This window comes from Crinia signifera, chromosome 1 (genome assembly GCF_055691185.1).
Source record: "Crinia signifera chromosome 1, ASM5569118v1, whole genome shotgun sequence".
NCBI lineage: Eukaryota > Metazoa > Chordata > Amphibia > Anura > Myobatrachidae > Crinia > Crinia signifera.
The window spans coordinates 219,451,267-219,475,833 of record NC_139217.1 but is presented as its reverse complement, the minus strand read 5'-3'; the positions used below and the strand labels follow the sequence as shown (position 1 = coordinate 219,475,833).

General features: G+C 43.0%; 1 protein-coding gene across 1 annotated transcript in view; it reads right to left on the bottom strand.

Annotated features, from left to right (window-relative positions):
- HDGFL2 (HDGF like 2) overlaps positions 1 to 24,567 on the bottom strand; it is a 191,435-nt gene that overhangs the window by 26,450 nt on the left and 140,418 nt on the right. Inside the window, exons 14-15 of the mRNA XM_083179276.1 lie at positions 16,013 to 16,187; positions 8,266 to 8,383 (exon numbers count right to left, since the gene is read on the bottom strand). Of these exons, the coding sequence (XP_083035402.1) occupies positions 8,266 to 8,383; positions 16,013 to 16,187 (293 nt within the window). The remainder of the gene's footprint in view (positions 1 to 8,265; positions 8,384 to 16,012; positions 16,188 to 24,567) is intronic.

Below are 24,567 nucleotides of genomic sequence, written 5' to 3'. Positions count from 1 at the left end.
ATAAACTATAATTTCACAAAAGAAGAACAAAAAGCACTAAAAAAACTTCAAGAAGACACATCAATAGTAATAAAATCAGCAGACAAGGGAGGAGGAGTGGTAATTCAAGATAAAACAAACTATGAAAAAGAATCAGAAAAACTCCTGTATGATGTGAACACCTACAAAAAATTAGACAGTGACCCAACAGCCAGATACCAACAAATCCTTCAACAACAACTCCAAGAAGGCCTCGAGATGGGCATCATTAACCAAAAAGAATACGACTACATCTACACCAAATTTCCGAAAATTCCGACATTCTACCATTTACCAAAAATACATAAAGACCCAGAAAACCCACCCGGAAGACCAATTGTGTCAGGTATCGGATCATTAACATCAAACCTTTCAAAATACATTGACTACTATCTGCAAACTCTAGTAAAAGAACAAAAAAGCTTCCTAAAAGATACCACAAGCATCCTCCAAACTTTAGAAACAATCGAATGGAAAGACACATATACACTCTGTACCAGCGACATCAAATATACTGTCATCAATCACGAATCAGGCTGTGAAGCAACAAGACACTACCTGACAGAACAATCAAACATCTCCAATCAACAAATCAATTTTCTCATGGACAGTATAGATTTCATTTTAAGACCCAATTACTTTTGGTACAACGGCGAGTTTTTCAATCAGGAACAAGGGACCGCCATGGGAACATCATTTGCACCAAGTTATGCAAATTTATTCGTATCATGGTGGGAGGACACAAACATCTGGTCCAACAATCAATACTTAACGAAAATAAAATGCTGGAAACGTTATATTGACGACCTATTCTTCATATGGGATGGAACACAAGATGAACTAACAGAATTCAAAGAGTATATGAACAGCAACAATTTGAATCTAGACTTTACAACACCCAGCAGCAAGGAAATGGTAATTTACCTTGATCTAGAGATATACATCAAAGAAAATGAAAAAAAGATACAAACACGTACACATATAAAAAAGGTGAACGGAAATAACATGCTGGAATACATAAGCAACCACCATCACCAATGGAAGAAAAACATTCCAGGCGGCCAATTCCGTCGAATGCGCAGAAACTGTACAGAAGACCAGACCTTTGAGATGCAAAGCAAAGACTTAGAGTTAAAATTCCTACAGAAAGGGTACAACGAAAATTTCCTCAAAGAACAAATTGACAAAACAAAAACACTGAAAAGAGAAGAATTGATCAAATATAAAACAAAATCTCAGAAAGAAATGCCAATAACTTTCATTACAAAATACAGCAGCAACCACAAAGATCTGGAGCACATACTGAACCAACACTGGCACATCCTGATGCTTGACAATCAACTGTGTCAAATCTTGCCCGAAAAACCGAAAATCGTTTATCGGAAGGCAAAAAATCTAAAACAAGCCCTTACCAACAGCTACCTCCCAATAGAAGAAAAAAACAACAAAAGGTTTCTTCCATTGCATGCAATGTAAAGGGTGCAAAAACCAAAACCAAACCAGCACTAAACCAATTAAAAACCTCGTTTCTAACCAAAACAAAAAGAAGTTTCAAATAAATGGCCACTTCTCATGCGAAACTGAAGGCGCAATATATCTTCTGGAATGTCCGTGCGGCCTTCAGTACGTTGGACAGACAAAAAGAAAAATAAAAACCAGAATTTCAGAACACCTTTATAATATAAGAAGAGGATTAACCCCTTCCCGCCGCAGCCTGTTTTTGCCTTCCTGACAGAGCCCTTTTTTTCAAATCTGACATGTATCACTTAAGTGGGGATAACTTTTTTTTGCTTTTACTTATCCCAGTGATTTTGAGATTGTTTTCTCGTGACACATTGTACTTCAAGTTAGTGGTAAATTTGGGTCGATACAGTCTGTGTTTTTTTGTGAAAAATACCAAAATGTCGTAAAAAAATTGAAAATTTAGCAATTTTCAAAATGTTAAATTTTCTGCTTGTGAGACAAATAATCATACCACTCAAAATAGTTAATAACTAACATAGACCATATGTATACTTTATGTTTCCATCATTATTTCAACCTCCTTTTAATTTTTTTGGACACTAGGAGGCTTAAAATATGAATAGCAAATTCTCAAATTTTCAAGAAAATTTCAAACACTGATTTTTTTAGGGACCAGTTCAGTTCTGATGTGACTTTGAGGGACTTGTATGTGAGACACCCCCATAAATGATGCCATTTCAAAAACTGCACCCCTCACAGTATTCAAAACAGCATTTTGGAAGTTTGTTAACCCTTTAGGTGTTTCACAGGAATTAAAACAAAGTGTGGGTGAAATTTCAAAATTTCATTTTTTTTGCAGATTTTCAATTTTAATACATTTTTCTAAGGAACACAGTAGATTTTACTAGAGAAATGTGACTAAAAATTGATTCCCCCAATTCTTTTGTTTTCATAAATATCCTATATGTGGCCCTAGTGTGCACGTTGACCAAACCACAGGCTTCATAATAGAAGGAGCACCTACTTGATTTTGGAGCCTCCTTTTTATGAGATTATTTTTTAGGCACCATGTAGGTTTCTAGGCACCATAAGATGCTAAAAGTTAGGAACCCCCCCACAAGTGACCCCATTTTGCAAACTACACCCCTCAGGGAATTCATCTAGGGGTATAGTGTACATTTCAAACCCCCAGGGGTTTCACCAATTGTGGTACAACTGGGCTGTGAAAATGAAAAATTAAATTTTTTACACAAAAATGCAGTTCTGGCTCAAAAGTTTTCATTTTCACAAGGAATGAAGGAGACAAAGCACCCCAAAATCTGTGCCCCAATTTCTCCCGAGTACGGCAATGCCTCACATGTGACCAAAAAATACCATTTGGGTGCATGGCAGGACTCAGAAGGGAAGGAGTGATATTTGGATTTTGCAGCACAGATTCTGGTGGAATGTTGGTGGGTGCTATGTCGCATTAGCAAGACCCCCGAAGCACCAATACAGTGGAACCCCCCCACAAGTGACCCCATTTTGCAAACTACACCCCTCAGGGAATTTAACTAGGGGTATAGTGTACATTTCAAACCCCCAGGGGTTTCACCAATTGTGGTACAACTGGGCAGTGAAAATGAAAAATTAAATTTTTTACACAAAAATGCAGTTCTGGCTCAAAATGTTTCATTTTCACAAGGAATGAAGGAGACAAAGCACCCCAAAATCTGTGCCCCAATGTCTCCCGAGTACGGCAATGCCTCACATGTGACCAAAAAATACCATTTGGGTGCATGGCAGGACTCAGAAGGGAAGGAGTGATATTTGGATTTTGCAGCACAGATTCTGGTGGAATGTTGGTGGGTGCTATGTCGCATTAGCAAGACCCCCGAAGCACCAATACAGTGGAACCCCCCCACAAGTGACCCCATTTTGCAAACTACACCCCTCAGGGAATTCATCTAGGGGTATAGTGTACATTTCAAACCCCCAGGGGTTTCACCAATTTTGATACAACTGGGCTGTGCAAATGAAAAATTAAATTTTTTTACACAAAAATGCAGTTCTGGCTCAAAATTTTTCATTTTCATAAGGTATAAAGGAGAAAAAGCACCCCAAAATCTGTGCCCCAATTTCTCCCGAGTATGGCATTGCCTCATATGTGACCAAAAAATACCAGTTGGGTGCATGGCAGGACTCAGAAGGGAAGGAGTGATTTTTGGATTTTGCAGCTCAGATTCTGGTGGAATGAATGTTGGGTGCTATGTGGCATTAGCAAGACCCCCGAAGCACGGTGAAATGATGAACCTAATAATCCATAGATGTGTGGTATATTTTAAAACACTCCTTTATACATAGGCCGGGTTTGTCGGGGCAAGTTTCACAGTGGAAAATAGTATCCTTTCTTATTCCCTTTTTATAGCAAACTTTGCACCTTTTTTGTGTCCTGCCCTTTCTTGCAGTGGAGGGGATTTCGTTAGGAAAATGTTGCCCTGGTACAATACGGGGGCCAGTACTAGAAGTACTGGGGCCCTCTGCCTGCTGGTTCCCAAATATTAGGCCCTTTATGACTTCCTCTTGAAAGTGCATAAATGTCCCCCTCTGGCTGGTAGAACGGAATAGTACGTAAGCGTTATACAGTGCCATCTGGATGATATACACGGCCAGCTTCTTGTACCAGATTTTTGTTTTCCGCAGGGCACTGTACGGCTTCAGTACCTGATCTGAAAGATCCACTCCGCCCATGTACTTATTGTAATCTAGGATACAATTAGGTTTTGAGGTGTGGGTACTGGTACCTCGTACAGGGACGGAGGTGGTACTGTCTCCATGAATTGTTGTCAGTATAAGGACATCCCTCTTGTCCTTATATTTGACCAACAACATATTTTCGGTGGATTGTGCCCTGCTTTCACCCCTTCTCAGTACTTGGGCAATGTGCGTTTTTGGGAGGCCTCTTTGGTTCTTGCGCACAGTACCGCAAGCTGCTGTACCTCTTGACCAAGGGCCTTAAACAGGGGGATGCTAGTGTAAAAGTTATCCACATAGAGGTGATAACCTTTATCCAGGAAGGGGTGCACTAAATCCCAGACAATTTTTCCACTAACACCTACGAGGGAGGGGGGGCATTCTGGCGGTTCAATTCTTGAATCCTTCCCTTCATATACCCTAAACCTGTGGGTGTACCCTGAGGTGCTTTCACACAGTTTATACATTTTTATGCCATACCTTGCCCTCTTACTGGGAAGGTACTGGCGGAATTTAACCCTTCCTTTAAAATGTATAAGGGACTCGTCGATACAAATAAATTTTTCAGGGATGTACATCTCTGCAAATTTGGCACTGAAATGATCAATGACCGGCCTGACTTTGAATAGCCGGTCAAAGGTGGGATCATCTCTGGGTGGGCACTGTGCATTATCGGTGTAATGTAAAAATTTAAGGATTGTCTCAAAACGAGTCCGAGTCATGGCCATACGGTAAAGTGGGGTGCTGTACAGAACATCTGTACTCCAATATTGCCTAATTTCTGGCTTTTTTACTATGCCCATATGTAACACCAGACCCCAAAACGTCATCATCTCTACTGCATCTACAGGGGTCCACCTAGCAAATGATGACGTGGGGTTTTGAGCAATAAACTGCTGGGCATATAAATTACTTTGGTCCACCATTAAATTTATAAAATCAGAGAAAAATAATTTGAAAAAGTCAATTTCTCTGAGACCTGTTGAATCAAATTGGATTCCTGGGATGGCCAAAAACTCAGGAACCTGGGGCTCAAAATTGTCTGGTGGTGGGGTCCATACGGGATCAATCATTTGGGGGGGGTCTCAGCTGCTCTACGGGGGCGTCTTTGAGGGGGTCCCTCATCACTAGAGGAGGAAGATGAGGTTAAGACGAATCCTTCAAATTCCCCGCTTGCATCACTGGCTGTGTCAGAGTCAGAGGCAAGCATGGCATATGCCTCCTCCGCTGAATACATTCTTCTGGATGACTGGGATGACATTTGGGATGCCATTTTTATTTTTGTGTTTCTGTAAGTGTAATGTTTCAACACGTGTATAGTGTAGGGGGGGTACAAACTTTATTTCAACACGGGGGGTATGTAGTGTGTAGTGTGTATGTAGTGCAGAAAAAAAAATACTTTATACGGGAATTTGATCCCAAAAAAAAAAATAAAAATTAGATCAACCCTGTGGCAAAAATGCTGATCTGTGATGTACGTCACTCAGCAACTTCAAGGCAGCTTTTGGTACAACCTTGAAGGGGTAAAAAAAAAAAAAAAAAAAAAAAAAAAAGGTCCTGCGCCAAAAATTGAGCACAGATGTTGGTCAGTAACGTCCGTCACTGAACAGCGCTCAAAGGCAACAGGAATTTGATCCAAAAAAAAAATAGATCAACCCTGTGCCGAAAATGCTGATCAGTGATGTACGTCACTGATCAGCGCTCACAGGACACCCACAAAAGCAACGTGGGTGTAAAAACAATTTAAAAAAAATAAACCACAGCACTCTCCAAAAAAAACAATTTAAAAAAACTGCAGAAAAAAAATTATATCAACCCTGTGCCAAAAATGCTGTTCAGTGATGTACGTCACTGATCAGCGCTCAGTGGCCACAGGACACCCACAAAAGCAACGTGGGTGTAAAAACAAAACCCCACTGCACTCTCCAAAAAAAAAAAACTGCAGATCAGTGATGCAGTGATGCAACACTGATTAGCAGTGAGGGGCAGCAGGCACACAACTGTGGGTGCAACCTGACAGGGTATATATAAAAAAAAAAAACCCTGCACCCCCAAAAAGTTGCTGATCAGTTAATTTATACTGATCAGCACAAAAGGGGGGGCAGCAGTCAGTTGCACAGGCAGCACAACCTTTGGTGCAACTGACAGGTATATATATATATATATATATATATATATATATATATATATATATATATATATATATATATATATATATATAAAAAAAAACCTGCACCCCCAACAGATATACTGATCAGCACAAAAGGGGGGGCAGCAGACACAAAATATAGCACTCTCTATCACTCTCTGTCACTCTCTGTCACTGCAGCAGCAGCACACAGGAAGTCACAAGATCCAGGAAGCATCCAGCTGCTGGCAGCACGCTACCAGCGGTGATCAGGTAAGTATCAGGCAAGGATCAGGTCAGTATATCACAACAGATTGGCACGGTGTCTGCAGCGCAGTCACCGTTAGTTTAAATCACGCGCCATGGCTGTGATTGGTCCGTCGGTCCAATCACAGCCTTGGGGGCAGGTGGGGTGAGGTGTGGTCATCACCGGTGACCACCGGTGACCCCCTCACGCCCGGCGGTGATTGATCCCTGTGTTACCGAGCGTCTGATTCGCCGGTAACACAGGAAAACGCTGCGATTGGCTGTTCACATTGAACAGCCAATCGCAGCGATCGCCGACAGGGGGGCGGCATCGCCGCCCCCCCTGGGCATGCTGGGACATATCTGCTGTCAGGGACAGCAGACATGTTTAAACTGTCACCGCGTCTATAGACGCGGTGACAGTTTAAAGTCATGACGTATATATACGTCATGTGTCGGGAAGTACATCCCGGCCATGACGTATATATACGTCAAATGTCGGGAAGGGGTTAAAGACACACAGTGTCTCAGCACATTTTTTAGAAAAACATGACAAAGACCCTAAAGGCTGACCTTCATAAGAATACAAAATATAAAACCCCACTGGAGAGGAGAAGATCTGGTTACTTCCCTAAAAAAGACGGAAACCAAATGGATATTCTTGCTGGACACTTTAGAACCAAAGGGGCTCAATATAGATATTGAGTTGAAAGCCTTCTTGTAAAACAAAAATTGAGCTATTCCCACTGCTCCCTTTCCCCATCCCTCCATCCCTATTCATCTACTTTTACCTAAACTTCATCTTTATTTATTCATTCTCATACTCTTCTCATCTCTATTCTTATCCTTATTTTTATTATTATTTTTTTTTTTTTTTTTTTTTTTTTTTTTTTTCGTGCAAAAATATCAAAGGGAATTAAACCCCTATTTTTATTGAGATAGACAACCATGAGGTTGCCACTCAAACGGAAGTCACCAGGATGTGACCATTTCTGTTTTTACCAATAAAGTTCCTATAAATAAAAAAAATCAGTTTTAAAATAAATATCTTCGAAAAAGCTTCTTTGTAGATGTGAAACGCGTTGGCCTTTTAGAGGGACACCAGGACAGCAAGTAGGACACTTGCCACCCGCTCCAGCCACTGCCGCAAGTCACGAACAGAAGCCGGAGAACCGGGTGACGTCACCTCCCGCCCGCAGCACACGGAAGACGCCGCACAGCAGAACGCTGCCGTCTTCTCCTGTATAACAGGTTAGATTGCTAGGGCAAGTTAGAACTACTTAAAAAACTGGACTGTCGCTCCCTCAAACTCTACATTGTAAACAATTTATGCACGGTTTATTAATTTTATTTTTTATTTTTATTTTATTTCTATTTTTATTTTATTTACTTTTATTTTTATTACTGTGTATTATTCATTATTCTTTTTATTCGCATTTTTATTTCATTTCATTGTTTGCCTTATTCCTCCTATTTCTGATCTTTATTCCCACTTTACCTACCATCCCTACCACCCCACCTTCCAACAAGCGCCTAAATATCCCTTTTGCTTGTTAGCAAAAATACCCCATACGGTTTCTGTTAGTCTTTCACCACTACCCAAGTCTAGCACCCCCAAAATAGATGTTCAATAACATTGCTGTATGTACAATTTGACTCTTAACAAAAGTACTAACTGGTTGCGTTCATTTTCTGGACTCTGGATAGTGGTGGGATTCTGTTCCTCCTCTTCTCTCTTCATATCGCCTCCATTCTTATTATTTTGTGACACAGAATCTCCATTCAATGGGGAGGCTGAATAGGAAAAAAATAAATAAAAAACCAAACTAGCCTGAAAAGTATACTGTAACAGTACAGTAGTTTCACAGATGTGTACAGTTGCCTGATGTTAAACAGAAATCGGTACTTGTGTATTATCAGGGCGCTCAGATTTCCTACGTATGGCACCATAGGGAAAATCGCATCGCATGGGCCATTATAGCGGCATGCAATGTGTTTTTTTTAGTTAATTTAATTTAGTTAATTTATTCACTGCTCATGTCCCTAGGCCATCTCATCGCATGGCATCGCACCTCCCGCAAAAAGGGGATTTTTGTTCGAACCCCTTTCTCTGAGTCCGGTCCGGTGACACAGCTAACCTTGGGATGTAGGAGGGTCCGCAGGAGCCAGGCACCTATGCTGAAAGTCTTTGGGAGCAGGCTCCTCCCCTTCTGCATCCCACAATGCTTCAGTTCAATTTTAAGAGCACACTAGGATAGAAAACTCAGAACAATGCCTGAACATCATATATGCATATCCCTAAACCATAACATGATAAAACATGAACGGTATGACTTAATTTCATAAACCATAACATGATAAAACATGAACGGTATTACTTAATTTCATAAACCATAACATGATAAAACATGAACGGTATTACTTAATTTTATAAACCATAACATGCTAAAACATGAACAGTATAACTTACTGAGCATAAGGGGAGGGATCGCTGTGTCACCGGACTGGACTCAAAGGGGTTCGAATGGTAAGTTCTTACAAAAATCCCCTTTTCTCTTTCGTCCAGTCCGGTGACACAGCTAACCTTGGGACGTTCACGAGCCGGTATTATGGGAGGGTACGCTCAGACCGCCAGTTCTCATCACTGCACGTCCACTGAACTCATGAAACCTTTAAAATTTTGGTAAAGGTGTCAACAGAGGACCAGGTGGCAGCCCCACACAACTGCTCCGCTATAGCCCCATGGTGCATGGTCCACGAGGAAGCGACTGACCTGGTGGTATGGGCATTTATCCATAAAGAAACCGGTCTACCTGCCTTACAGTAGACAAAGGCAATAGTAGACCTCAATCAACGAGCAATGGTCTGCTTTGAAGCAGGCCACCCAAACTCATGGACATCATACAATACCAAAAGCAAATCAGATTTGCGAATGACCTTTACCCTATCCACGTAAATTCGCAAGGCGCGAACTACGTCCAAACTCTTCCATTTGTTCCTAGGACTCACTCCCTTAGGAGGAGAAAACACCGGAAGAACAATGTCTTGGTTAAAACACAAAGAAGACACTACCTTAGGTACAAAAGTAGGCACTGATCGAAGCACAGCCCAATCATCATAAAAAAACAGAAACCGTAACTTGCAGGACAAGGCACCCAACTCTCAAACATGCCTTGCCAAGGCCATGGCCAACAAAAAAGTCAGTTTCCAAGAAACATACCTAAGATCAGCTGATCTTAAAGGCTCTAAAGCGGGATTTTGCAAACAGACAGAACTAGATACAAATCCCACGGATCCACAGTTTGCCTGTATGAAGGTTTAAGTCTTGTCACTCCTTGCAAAAAAGGTCTGAACCTCGGGAAATAAATATACCCCATTTTGAAAGAAAAACGATAATGCAGGGAAATGCATTTTCATAGACTGTAGACTAAGACCTGCCGAAAAACCACCCTGCAGAAACTCCATAAATCTTCCAGACCCTATGGTAGTTAGCTGCTGATACAGGCTTACGAGCATGGTCCTGAGCATGGTCTGTATAACTGCATCCGAAAACCCCTTCTTTATTAGTAAGACGGTTTCATAAGCCACGCCGTCAAATTGAGACGAGCTAAGTCCAGGTGTAGAAAACAACCCTGCTTAAGCAAATCCGGCCGCAGAAGAAGACGCCAAGGGTCCGTCAACAACCACAGTATGTCTGAATCCACAACCTCCTGGGCCTGTAATTAGAATGGCTTGCACTCCCTGGCCCTTCAGGCGTTTCAATACCTTCGGTATCATTGGAAACGGTGGTAAAAAGCAGACTAGCTTAAAATGCCAAAGAATTGTCAAAGCATCTACTGCCCAAGTTGTCGGGTCCCTTGACCCGGAGCAAAACCTCAGTACCTGACAGCTGCTGCTTGACGCCATTAGGTCTATTTCTATAAGACCCCAGCGGTCCACAATCTCATGGAACACTTCCTAATGAAGTGTCCATTTTCCCTCCAGCAGATTTTCTCTGCTGAAGAAATCCGCTTCCACATTCCGGACCCCCGGAATGAACACAGCTGATAATACTGGAATATTGGTTTCTGCCCAGGTAAAGATCCGCAATACCTCCTTCATTGCCATCTTGCTGCGAGTGGCGTCCTGGTGCTTCAGGTAAGACACCGTTGTGGCCATGTCTGATTGTATTCGTAGCAGTGATCCCTTCGGGATCCATACCGCCTGAAGTTCAAAGATATTGATCGGGAGACTGGATTCTTCCCTGGACCAGGGACCCTGTACCCGTAGGTGAAGGACTACTGCTCCCCAACCCCAGAGACTGGTGTCGGTTGTTATTACCAGCCAGACCCAGGAGCAAAGGGAACGTCCCAACTGCAAGGTCTCTATATCTGTCCACTAGTTCAGGGACTCTACGACCCCTGAAACAAAAGCAGCTTCTCCTGCCTCATGGTTTAAGAAAAAAATTCTTTACGGTCAGAGCAGTCAAAACTTTGGAACTCTCTTCCTGGAGAGGTGGTGTTGGCAGATACAATAAATACGTTCAAAATAAGGTTGGACAAGCATTTATTGGATAAAAATATCCAGGGGTACTAATAAGAACCATATTCTGTCTTTTACAAGGGATAAGCTATTAAAACGTAGGTTGAACTAGATGGACGCAAGTCTTTATTCAGCCTTATCTACTATGTAACTATATATATGGTCTTTGGGTTCCCTGACCAACACGACAGGATGTTCCACTGATATATTCTCGAGTGGAATATGGCAAACTGAAGAGACTCGAACGTTGCCACCATTTTCCCAAGCAACCGTACTCCCTGCCACACCGTCGGTACAGGACCTTGTGTAATGGTTAACCCCATTCGACAAATATCCGTTTCCATGGTTCTGGTAGAATCACCCTGTGAAGGTGTGTGTCCAAAATCACCCACAGAAACTGCTGTTTCTGAGTGGATGCTAACAGAGACTTGGGAAGATTTAGCCCCCAACCCTGAACTCATAAGAATTGAGTTGCGACGCTCAGATGTGTCTGAAGCTTCTCTGTCAACTCCGCCTTAAATAACAGGTTGTCTAGATAAGGAATAATTGTTATTCCTTTCAGTCTGAGGACTGCAGCCATGACTGCCATCACTTTCGTGAATACTGTCGGTGCCGTTGCCCGACCAAACGGCAGGGGTGGAAATTGCCAACGGTTCTCTCCTATTGCAAATCGGAGTTAGGACTGATGTTCCCTGTAAATGGGTACATGGAGATGCGCATCCTGAATATCCACAGATACCAGAAACTCTCCCGGCTCTATGCTTAGGATTGCTGAGCGCACTGACACCCTGCGAAACTATCCACCCATAGGTGAAGATTTAAAGATTTCAAATCTAGAATAGGTCTGAAAGACCCGTCTAGTCTGGGAACTAAGAAAAGGATTCAATAAAACCTTTCTTTCTTTCTGAGGTACCGGGACCACTACCCCCTTTTCTTTGAGAGGCAGAGCTGCCCCCAGAAGCGCAGATCTCAGAGACGCGGTTCTTGGTAATGGGGTAGGTAGAAATCTCTTTGGAGGGACCCCCCTGAGATTTATCCGGTAACCTTCGGAAACAATGGAATAAACCCGAGGATCCCTGGTGGACTCTTTCCACCTGTCCGGAAACAGCAGGAGGCGATCCCCCCCTCTGAGCCCAGAACGGGGAGCCTCCGCCTTGTCATGCAGAGGACTTATCGTCCCCTTTGCTGTGTGTTTCTTTGCAAAGGCCCCAAACCAGGATTTGGAAGTCCTTCCTCTACTGGCCTGGAATCTGCCTCGCCCTGCCTGTCCTCTGTTGGGAGCTCCGCCCCGAAAGGAGGAACGAAAGGACGGCTTAAAATTGCCAAACTTAAATGGTAAAGTCTCAAGAGACTGTTTTGGATTCACTATCTGCTACTCAAGCCAAAAAACTCTTCTGGCTGTAACAGAGGTTGGGGATACCTTCGATTGTAGCGCCATCCTCATTAGCCTCACAAACGTACTCTGCAGCACATTCCAACTTTTCAGCCAATATAACGGCTTCTGAATAGGCTGGAGATGACCGCTCAAGTCCTCTGCCCACTTAATCATTGCTTTTGCAACCCAGGCAGAAGCAATAATGGAAAAGCAGTGTAAAACCCACACCTTCAAAGATTGCTTTAAGGCAACCTTCTACTTTTTTTACCACTGGATTCTTAAAGACCGCACCCCCTTGCCTAGCAAGGCTGTGGACTTAGTTAATCTGGTCACGTGATGCAACAACCAATGGAACATTTTCCCATAACCTCACATGGATCTAAGGCATGGGATACATATTGGCATATTTCCTAGCCATTAAAACCTTTTATCTGGGTTTTTCCATGCTTCCCCTAGCAAGGAAGTCAGTCCTTCCTCAGAAGGAAAACAAAAAAGGTCACTGCGACTCTTTTTAAATACACAGTGCACAGGGGCTTTCTCTTCCTGAGAAAGACTTAATATCTGCCTCACGGCCACAATTAAATCCTCAATACCAGGGACTGAAGCATCAGCTTCCATCACTCCTGGTCCAACACAAATCCTCCTCACATACACCATCCTCTTCTGAATTTATATTCAATAATGGGAGTGTAGTAAAAGGGTTTATAGGGATAAAATCCTCAGAGGATTTGGTGAACTGCTCCATAAAGGATGTCATTTTATGAACACCCTGAGCTGTGTCCTGCATATGCAGTAAAACGGGGTCCCCCTGTGCTGGGGTAACTGACCCCCCGGAAGTCTGAGAAGAGGGAGTCTGGGCAGGAAAACCTATTAAGGAATCCTTTTGCCTGGTCAAAGCCTCTGTTAGGGCATTAAAAGACCTCCCTAAAGCAGCAGCCCATTATGGCACAGCTTGTTCAGACTCAGGGACCTGCAACTCACTGGACTCAGCGTCACCTGAAGGGCACAATTCCCCCTGGTCCCCTTGTTCACATGTTAAATTGCCTCTGCATAATCTGCAGCAAATAACCATGTCCAGCACTCCCTCCTCCAACACAACAGAAATGCTTTTTTACCCTTTAGCCATGTTATAAAAAACACAATACTAAATGTCAGGTAGAACACAGAATAATGCACCAGAGTACTTATCTGTGTAGTTCTGTTGTCAGCGATCTGCGAGGGTAGCGCTTTGTAGGAGAGACAGAAATCTGTGTCCAGAATCCACCTTATTTCAGCTCCGCAGCATGGAGAGAAATGGCGCCAGTGCACAGAGCAGGAAGAGACCCAGTCTCTGCTTCAGCGGGGAAGGAAGCCATTTTGGCGCCTAAACCCCCTTTAGCCGCTCCCGCAAGTTTCTCTCCTTACCTCCAGGAACTCCCTTCACTGGGACCACTCGGAGTTGTCCAGAAACGCTGGACTCCTGTAAAAAAGACTTCACCTCCCCGAAGGGATTTCCGTCTTTAAGCTCAAGCCAAGATGGCGGGCGCCATCACGGAGGGTCCGTCCCCCAAGATCCCCTTCTAGGCAAGGAGCCGGTTAGGACACCTCCGGAGCCCAGGAAACCGCTGTATAGAGGGAGCAGCAGCTTCCCTCTGCACACAGAGAGCTGACAGGACACGCTTCAGTCAGCCTCTGCTGCGCTCTCAGTGTGTGTGAACTTCAGTATGAAGTAACACACTGGAAAACCTGCTCTAACTCTAAAGTTAATAAAAAGCCCTAGCTAAGCTAGTAAAAACCAAAGAAAAAATGCAGCTGCAGCGCAGCTGCTCAGCATAGCACCCACTCCTGTGGGCACCTAAAACGAACTGAAGCATTGTGGGATGCAGAAGGGGAGGAGCCTGCTCCCAAAGACTTTCAGCAAAGGTGCCTGGCACCTGCGGACCCTCCTACATCCCAAGGTTAGCTGTGTCACTTGACTGGACGAAAGAGAAATCGCATGCGATTTTCTGGGGTGCCATGCCATGCCAGACACTTGTATGGCATGCAATTAGGTTTGAATGACCCCCCCACTATCCACGCCAACCTGAAGCATGGTGAGCGCAGCGAACCCCACCCGACCTTTTCATTCCGCCACTATCCACGTCGGCGTGGAGTTTATCTTATATAGTGTGGCGAGCGCAGCGTGGATAGTGGGGGAATGAAAAGGTCGGACGGATGCGTTCCGCTGAGCTCGCCACGCTTCGGGGTGGCGTGGATAGTGTGGGGGTCATTCAAACATAACTGCATGCCATCCAAGTGTCTGGCATGGCACCCCATAAAATCGCATGCAATCAAAAAATCACATGCGGGAGGTGCGATGACATGCGATGAGATGACTTGGGGACATGAGCAGTGTATAAATTAACTACAAAAAAAATCGCATCGCATGCCGCTATAATGGCCCATGCGATGCAATGCAATTTCCCTACGCAGAATAGCCCTCTACGCATTTGGCGTAGTGGGCGCCGTGATAATACACAAGTACCCAGAAATCTATTGAAGAAAACAGACTAGTGCTATAAGGATTACAAATTACAACAAAAAATGGGAAAGATTACTGTATTAATGTAGCTCGTGCGACCTTTGTCTTCAATAGTAAGAGAATAAGGTAGTGTTCAACAAATCGTGGAAGAACCTAAAAAAACCAGGTAAGACTAAATAGGTTGTAAATATTTCTGTATTTTATTGGTTAATCTTTTTTCATACAAAATTCATTCTAAATGTAATACATAAGCAGCGATTACATAGATGCAGTTTTAAGAAACAAGCTTTCCTGACTGAGCTCAATTGCTGAATTTTACATTTTTTGTTTTGTTTTATTATTTATTTATTAATAGTTTCTTTTATAGCGCACACATATTCCACAGCGCTTTACAGACACTATTTGAACATTCACATCAGTCCCTGCCCCAGTGGAGATTAAAATCTATATTCCCTACCACATGTACACGCACACACATTCATTATAGGGTTCATTTTGTTCGGAGCCAAATAACCTAGCAGTTAATTTTAGTATTGTGGGAGGAAACCAGAGTACCCGGAGGAAACCCACGCAAGCACAGGGAGAATATACAAACTCTGCACAGTTAGTGCCGTGGTGGGAATAGAACCCATGACCTCAGCGGTGTGAGGCAGTAATGCTAACCATTACACCATCCGTACTGTAGATCAAGGTGGTATCCAATTACCCCTGCTCAAACATTTGGAGCAAAATATGTCCTTTTTCAGCTATTTCTCCTGTTTTTTGTTTTAGCAGTCTTTCCAGTTAGATAGCTCAAGTAAAGACCCATTTTCTTCAGAAAAACACAGGGGGTTCAGTGAAACCTGTGTGTTTTTCGCCACCGCAGCATCACTCAAAAACATGGCTGCTTTTGAGGATTTTGCTCTGGTTTAGGTTAAGCCACTTTTTGTTACTAAAAATATTTCTTTACTTCTCACATGCAGCAAAAACAATACTACCTGTGAGAGCTGTTAAAATAGACAACTGCTTCACCCAAATTTAAATTTACCTCCATCTTGCTCCTTGCTTGGCTTTTCAACAAGTGGATTCGTCTCGGTGCTGTTCTCGCTTTCAATCACTTTCTGCTGATTCTCCATTTTAGGGCCGAGAATTCGTGTTTTGAGTCGGCTGTAAACCTCTGCAGCTTTGTCCATGACAGTCTGATTAGCTTTATATCGACGGATCTAGCATACAGATATGTGAGAAACACAAAGAGGGTGGGAAAAGTTACAAATAAATCACAAGGTAGATTTAAAATTCCTGTGCTTTTTCCTCCTCTTTAAAAAAAAAAAAAAAAAAAATCATATATATATATATATATATATGTATATATATATATATATATATATATATATATATATATATATATATATATATATATATATACACACACATATATATACATATATACATATATATATATATATATATATATATATATATATATATATATATATATATATATATATATATATATATATATATATATATATATATATCCAAATGTCCTGGCACTCGCTAATAAATCAGCAGGTAACTGCTCCCGTTGCCTTCCGTAAATCAGGACTACACAAACAGTGTCTCCTCACACAATGCAGAATTGTCGGCGGCACTCAGGAAAGAAATACACGACACACAGCCAGGACTTTGCCAACGTTTCAATGCTGGTGCATTTTCGTCAGGGCGATACAAAATGAATAAAAATAACTCACCATTTATGTGCTCTCACACCCACACCACAGCGTCTGCAGAAGCCGCGCGCCAGCGTGGCCACGCCGGCTATTCATGATGACGTCACCACTGTGCACCCATCACCATGGTTACATACAAGCTATGGAACAAACATACAATAAACTTAATGGCAGAGATATAAATGATCATGTATACATGTATACAAAGGTGCGGAGATCAATGCCCATAATTAATACATATAAATCAAGTTTACAGGAAACAATTGAGACCCAAAGATTCATTCAGACTGTTTGGCCTTAGCGTATTAAGCAAAAAAATCCATCTAGATTCCCGTTGAAGGAGCAGCTTCGATCTATTACCCCCTCTGGTAAGTGGGGGAACATGATCGATGATTTTATGAGACAGCGCAGTGGGTGAATGACCCATCTGCGCATAATGTCGGGCAACTGGCTGTTCACTGTCACCCTTTAGAACTGCTGCCCGAATTGCTTGGCGATGTTGAGCCATTCTAGTTTTGAACTGACAGTCGGTTTTTCCAACATAATACTTGCCACACGGGCATATAAGGACATATATAACGAATTTTGAGGTACATGTCAACCTATAATTAATTTTAAATTTCTTGTTGGTGATAGGATGTTTAATAAAATCTCCCACCGACATGTGGTACAGCCGGTACACTTCACACAACTTTTTTTTCAAAGTCAGTGACATCACTGTGTACCAGGTAGTCACAGAGATTTCTCCCACGTGAATAGCTAGTAACCAGTTTTTTGTTAAACAGGCCAGGCAGGTCTGAATCTTCACCTACAATCGGCCAATATTGTTTAACAGCTTTTTTGGCTACAATGCTGCTAGTGTTATATTTGTTGGGCCAAAAAATATCATTTTTATGGACAGACTTAGGCTTGCGCTTGAGAGTCTTAGAGCGGGGGATTGCTAAAACCTTCTGTTTGGTCAATAGCAGCTGGTGTCGATCGTAACCCCTGTCGATGAATTTGGCAATCATCATATCCATCTGAACCTCTAAGTCTGCTGGGTCACTGCAGATGCGGCGGACACGTAATAGCTGTGAGTACGGAAGACCCCTAACCACAGCTGGAGGATGGAAACTGGTTGGGCTCAACAGCATATTACGGTCCGTCGACTTAACATACAGGGAGGTGTGTAAAATACCTTCTGTCAAAGTAATACGGACATCGAGGAAATCGATGGAGGAAAAAGACCAAGAGTGAGTGAGTTTGACAGGACTGTTACTAGAGTTATGATTAGAAATTACATCCGCCAACGTGTCAGGTGTGCCGCTCCACAGTAATAGCATGTCATCTATATAGCGCGCGTAATAAAACACGCTGCTATAGATGTCAGGGTTAGAAAGAAAAAGGTCATGCTCCACCGCCATCAAGCACATATAGGAGGGATATAGTTATTCGAGCCGCCGACAAAGGTGGCTCGATTGTTGTACAAAATGTATCTGACTATAAGTCAGAAATTGCTAGACAATTGAGTGACACCACCACTTATCGATTGCTTGATGCTGATCCCACAATCGTTTTTAAACGTGAGTTGGATCAGTATCTTAACAATGCATATACGGCAGGTGTTATTACTGAGAAAATTTGTAAATTGCTCACATGCGATTTTCCTAAAAAACCTTTATTGTACACGCTTCCAAAGGTTCATAAAAACATGGAATGTCCCCCTGGCAGACCTATCATCTCTGCCAGGGGGTCAATCTTCCAGGTTGTGTCAGCGTATCTTGATACGTATTTACAGCCTGTGGTGCAGCATTCTTCACACAGCTTACAAGATACCACAGCTCTGTTGCTGGCTTTACAAAAGTTAACCAATGTTCCTGACAACTGTGTGCTAAGTAGTATTGATGTGAGCTCATTATACACCTGCATTCCTCACGTAGAAGGTATTGCCGCTACACGCAAACTTATTTCAAACAGTATATATTACAATGGACCACCGGTAGAATTTTTTTGCCATCTGCTGGAGATGGTGCTGACCAAAAATTATTTTTTTTTATGATGGCCGGTACTATCTACAGGTGGCGGGGTGTGCGATGGGGTCCTCTGTGGCCCCATCGTACGCGAACGCCTACATGATGGCGGTGGAGCATGACCTTTTTCTTTCTAACCCTGACATCTATAGCAGCGTGTTTTATTACGCGCGCTATATAGATGACATGCTATTACTGTGGAGCGGCACACCTGACACGTTGGCGGATGTCATTTCTAATCATAACTCTAGTAACAGTCCTGTCAAACTCACTCACTCTTGGTCTTTTTCCTCCATCGATTTCCTCGATGTCCGTATTACTTTGACAGAAGGTATTTTACACACCTCCCTGTATGTTAAGTCGACGGACCGTAATATGCTGTTGAGCCCAACCAGTTTCCATCCTCCAGCTGTGGTTAGGGGTCTTCCGTACTCACAGCTATTACGTGTCCGCCGCATCTGCAGTGACCCAGCAGACTTAGAGGTTCAGATGGATATGATGATTGCCAAATTCATCGACAGGGGTTACGATCGACACCAGCTGCTATTGACCAAACAGAAGGTTTTAGCAATCCCCCGCTCTAAGACTCTCAAGCGCAAGCCTAAGTCTGTCCATAAAAATGATATTTTTTGGCCCAACAAATATAACACTAGCAGCATTGTAGCCAAAAAAGCTGTTAAACAATATTGGCCGATTGTAGGTGAAGATTCAGACCTGCCTGGCCTGTTTAACAAAAAAACTGGTTACTAGCTATTCACGTGGGAGAAATCTCCGTGACTACCTGGTACACAGTGATGTCACTGACTTTGAAAAATCTCACATTACTCCCTTCTTTGGGGCTCCAAAGAGGGGTTGTGTGAAGTGTACCGGCTGTACCACATGTCGGTGGGAGATTTTATTAAACATCCTATCACCAACAAGAAATTTAAAATTAATTATAGGTTGACATGTACCTCAAAATTCGTTATATATGTCCTTATATGCCCGTGTGGCAAGTATTATGTTGGAAAAACCGACTGTCAGTTCAAAACTAGAATGGCTCAACATCGCCAAGCAATTCGGGCAGCAGTTCTAAAGGGTGACAGTGAACAGCCAGTCGCCCGACATTATGCGCAGATGGGTCATTCACCCACTGCGCTGTCTCATAAAATCATCGATCATGTTCCCCCACTTACCAGAGGGGGTAATAGATCGAAGCTGCTCCTTCAACGGGAATCTAGATGGATTTTTTTGCTTAATATGCTAAGGCCAAACGGTCTGAATGAATCTTTGGGTCTCAATTGTTTCCTGTAAACTTGATTTATATGTATTAATTATGGGCATTGATCTCCGCACCTTTGTATACATGTATACATGATCATTTATATCTCTGCCATTAAGTTTATTGTATGTTTGTTCCATAGCTTGTATGTAACCATGGTGATGGGTGCACAGTGGTGACGTCATCATGAATAGCCGGCGTGGCCACGCTGGCGCGCGGCTTCTGCAGACGCTGTGGTGTGGGTGTGAGAGCACATAAATGGTGAGTTATTTTTATTCATTTTGTATCGCCCTGACGAAAATGCACCTGCATTGAAACGTTGGCAAAGTCCTGGCTGTGTGTCGTGTATTTCTTTCCTGAGTGCCGCCGACAATTCTGCATTATATATATATATATATATATATAAATAACACACACACACACACACACACACACACACACACACACAGAAGGCTCAGCACTCACCATAGTAAATGTACTTGCCTTAATACAAAATTATTTAAATAATGGGGTTGTGGTTCATGGATTGATCAACGCATGCAAGCTTGGAGCCCAACATCAAGAAACCCCATTTCACTGGAAGTCCTACTCTATCACCCAGAATATTGATAACCTGGCAACTGCTATCACATCATAGTCAAACTGAAAACATTTTTAATAAACCTTTTTTGTGATCATAGCTTTCTCATATTATCGTTTATATGGCTCCACCATGGTTCCGCAGCATCTCATAGAATACATAAATGAGCAAAAATAAAAAAATAAAATTTTACAGTACAAAGACATTTAGTATATTGTAAATAAAGATGGTTGCATCAGGGGACAGGACATTTTAATTATTAGGGTGGCAGAAACCCAGGGGTTAAGTGTGGTTGAAAGAAGTATGAAGTAAGAAATAGTATAAGAGAGGAAAATCACATAAGGAAAGACAGACGGGGTAAAACTGAAGAGGTAGAAATTAGCATAATCCAAATGCTAGGATAAATTGGTTTTAATGAAGAAGTGGTTCTTAAGAGCAGATTAAACGTTTGTAGAGAGGTGGAGCGTTTTAATTGGGAGAGGAGGAGAATTTCAGAGAAAGTGTGTACAATGGCCAAAATCTTAGAAGCAGGAATGAGAGCAAGGAACCAGTTGGAAGGAGAGACATAATGCATTTGTGAGCAAAGAGGGCGAGTAGGAGTGCAAAGAGATAAAAAGTCAAATATGTAAGTGGGAGAGGAATGGATGAAGGGCTTTAAGTGTGAGAAATTTAAATTGGATTCTGAAGGGGACAGGGAACTAATACAGGGATTTAAAGAGAGCAGAGGTGGAAATAGTACGTGTGGAGAGGAAGATGATTCGGACAGCAGCATTGACTATAGATTTGAGTACGGAGAGGGGTTTGTTAGGGAGGTCAGATAGGGTGAGATTTCCATCTTCCAATCTGGAGATGACAAGTGAGTAGATGAGGGTCTTGGTAGCATCCTGAGTGAGATATGGTCTGATCCTGGATAATAGGTTTGAGAAGGAAATGGCAGGACTGTGAGTGCTTAATGTGTGGGTTAAAGGAGAGGAAGGGATGAAGAATAACTCCAAGGTTGCATACTTTTGGACTAGAGTAGATAATTGTGCCGCCAATAGAAAAAATTGTGGCAGGTGAGGTTATGCGGGAGGGTGATGAATCGGTCCAATCTGGTAATCTAACTGAAGCCCACAGACAATTATCAAATACTCTTCATTATATCACTCTCTTTCACAGGATCCCACCACCCAATTCAATAAGGTGTTTAGAACCCTATTAGATAATGCACTAGAGTCCCAAATCATCAATACAGATTATTTTACATTTATTTTTGGTACTTGTGTATTATAACGGCGCCCGATTTCATCTAAATCGCATCCGATATCGCATCCGATTTATCGGCCGATTTGATCTGCGATGCGATTTTGCGTCCGATTTTCGGCCATTTCCTGCTGATCCTCCGACCTTTTCATACCCCCACTATCCACGTCGACGAGGAGTTGATTTTAGATAGTGTGGCGAGCGCAGCGAGCCACCGAGCCCGAAGCGCGGCGAGCCCCGCGAGGGGACGCGGATTACTTTACATGTATTACGTGTCCCCTCGCCACGCTTCGGACTATCTAAAGTCAACACCACGCCGACGTGGATAGTGGGGGTATGAAAAGGTCGGAGGACACGCACCGCCGCCCCTCGCGGGCTCGCCACGCTTCGGGTTGGCGTTGATAGTGGGGGTGGCGTTAACAATGAAGGTGCATTTAACATTGTAAGCACCCATCAGGGTAATTGTACAATTACAAATCGAATCGCTTCACATGCATCACATGCCACTATATTGCATGCGATGCAATACGATGGAAATTGGGAGTGTGCAAGGTGTGCAATGATGGAACAGCATGCAAGTCGGCCAGAAAAAAGTGAAAAATCGGTCGAAAATCGCATCCGATTTTTCCATGCGATTTGCGGCCGATTTCGTGGGCGCCGTGATAATACACAAGTACCTTATTTTTTACCCCTACCCCATCACTCCCTTTTATTATCACCTCCCCACAATTCACAAGACACTGGTTGCAACCCCTGGGAGACATACACACCCTCACTTCTAATTTTATCGGCTTATGTGAACTTTCTTCTTCCCAGCGGTGATGTCATGGGCCTATCTCTATGGCCATTATATAGATTTTTTTCATTTGGAATGGGGATGCACAAACACCACTTTCCTTTGTCACTTATATGAATAATAACCCCTATAATCTCATGTTCACTCACGCTTATCACCCCACTTAATTTATCACCATTAATTTTTCACGATGTATTCCATAGAGACAAAATAAGATACATACCATTAATTGCAAAAAAGAACACACATTTACATTTCCAGAATGCATATTATCTGCGCTGGAAAACTTATATACCTAAATGCCAATTACGAAGACTCCCAGATCTGAAAGCTAGGATAACCCGAATACTTCATCACAGAGCCTTCACAGAAGCCCTCAATGCAGATAGAGGTGTCTTCTTGAATCAACACAAAAAAAAAAAACCCCAGGAGAGAAGATTCTGACTGATTCTTGCGTCAAACATGCAAAATGTATCATCACTGAAGAAAAATATACATAAAGTAAAAACAATTCTGAATACGAAAGATGATATAGATTGTTAATATAGTTGTTAATTTCAACAATTAATGCAGAATCCAACCAGATTAAAACAATTATTAATAAAAATGATGTATATTAAAACAGGATCCAATACGTAAGGCCCAACAAAACCACACTTTATCTTATGAAGAAATAAACTCATAAAATGTATCTTATGCTGCTTTCCCACTGCCTACACGGGTAAAGACCCGTTTTTTTTAAACGGGTCTTTAAACGGGTAAGAGCCATAAAGACTCTTTCCCACTGCAGCTTTTAAACGGTAAATTACCGTTTAAAAGCTGTTTTTGTCACATTCACACTTACCCGTTTAAAAACCCGTTTAAGCAGTGTAAAGATAGGGGGGGGAGAATTTAAAAAAAAAAAACGGCGTGGGGTCCCCCCCACTGCCGTAACCAGCACCAGGCTGAAAGAGCCGGGGCTGGTAATAAAAAATCAGGAAACCCGACAAATAGGGGTTCCCTGATTTTTTACAACCAGCCCCAGGCTCCAGGTCCGGGGCTGGTTCCCAAAATACGGGGGACAAAATGACTAGGGGTCCCCCGTATTTTAAGAACCAGCCCCAGGCACAACCAGCCAGCAGGGTAATGCCACAGCCGGGGGACACTTATGATATAAGTTCCCGCGGCCAAAGCATTAACCCTACCGACCAGTCAGCCTGGCCAGGGGCCCTGGGGGAGTGGGGACCCCCCCAATAAAGGGGTCCCCCCCCTCCAGGACTTACCTGACCAGGCTGAAGCCTGGTGCTGTCCCCGGTGACCCTGGAGCGGTGGTCACCGGGCTGATGGTATTGTGTAAAAAATAGAATAAAAACCATTGTCTTTTACTGGTGAACTATGAGTCCCAGCAAGCCTCCCCCGCAAGCTGGGACTTGGAGAACCACAAGTCCCAGCCTGCGGGGCATTAAAGGGCCCGCTGGGTCTTGTAGTTCCACAGTAAAAGAAAGAGTTAAATAAACACACTGACACACGTGAAAAATAAAAGTTTAATACATACATAACACATACATACTGATACTTACCTATCTTGAGCCCGTAGGTAGCCCTGGTCCTGATGTCCTGGTCCGTGTCGGCGTCTGTATCCAGTCGGCATCCCTGTCGGCGACGGCGTCGGCGGTCCGGAGTCCGAAGAAATCCATTTGGGAAGCTGTGGAAGGAAATCCTACTCACCTGTCCCAGCGCGACGTAGTCCAGGTAAGGTCTTTGCAAAAAAAACAAACCGACACCCGAACCAAGCGGACTGACGGAGACGCACGGTGTGTTTGTTTACATCGTGCGGCTCCGCCTCCCGAATGCCGCTATTGGCCGCCTTGCGGCCTAGCGGCTCCTGATTGGCCGCTAGGCCGCAAGGCGGCCAATAGCGGCATTCGGGGGCGGAGCCGCACGATGTAAACACCGTGCGGCTCTCAGCTGTGTCCGCTTGGTTCGGGTGTCGGTTTGTTTTTTTT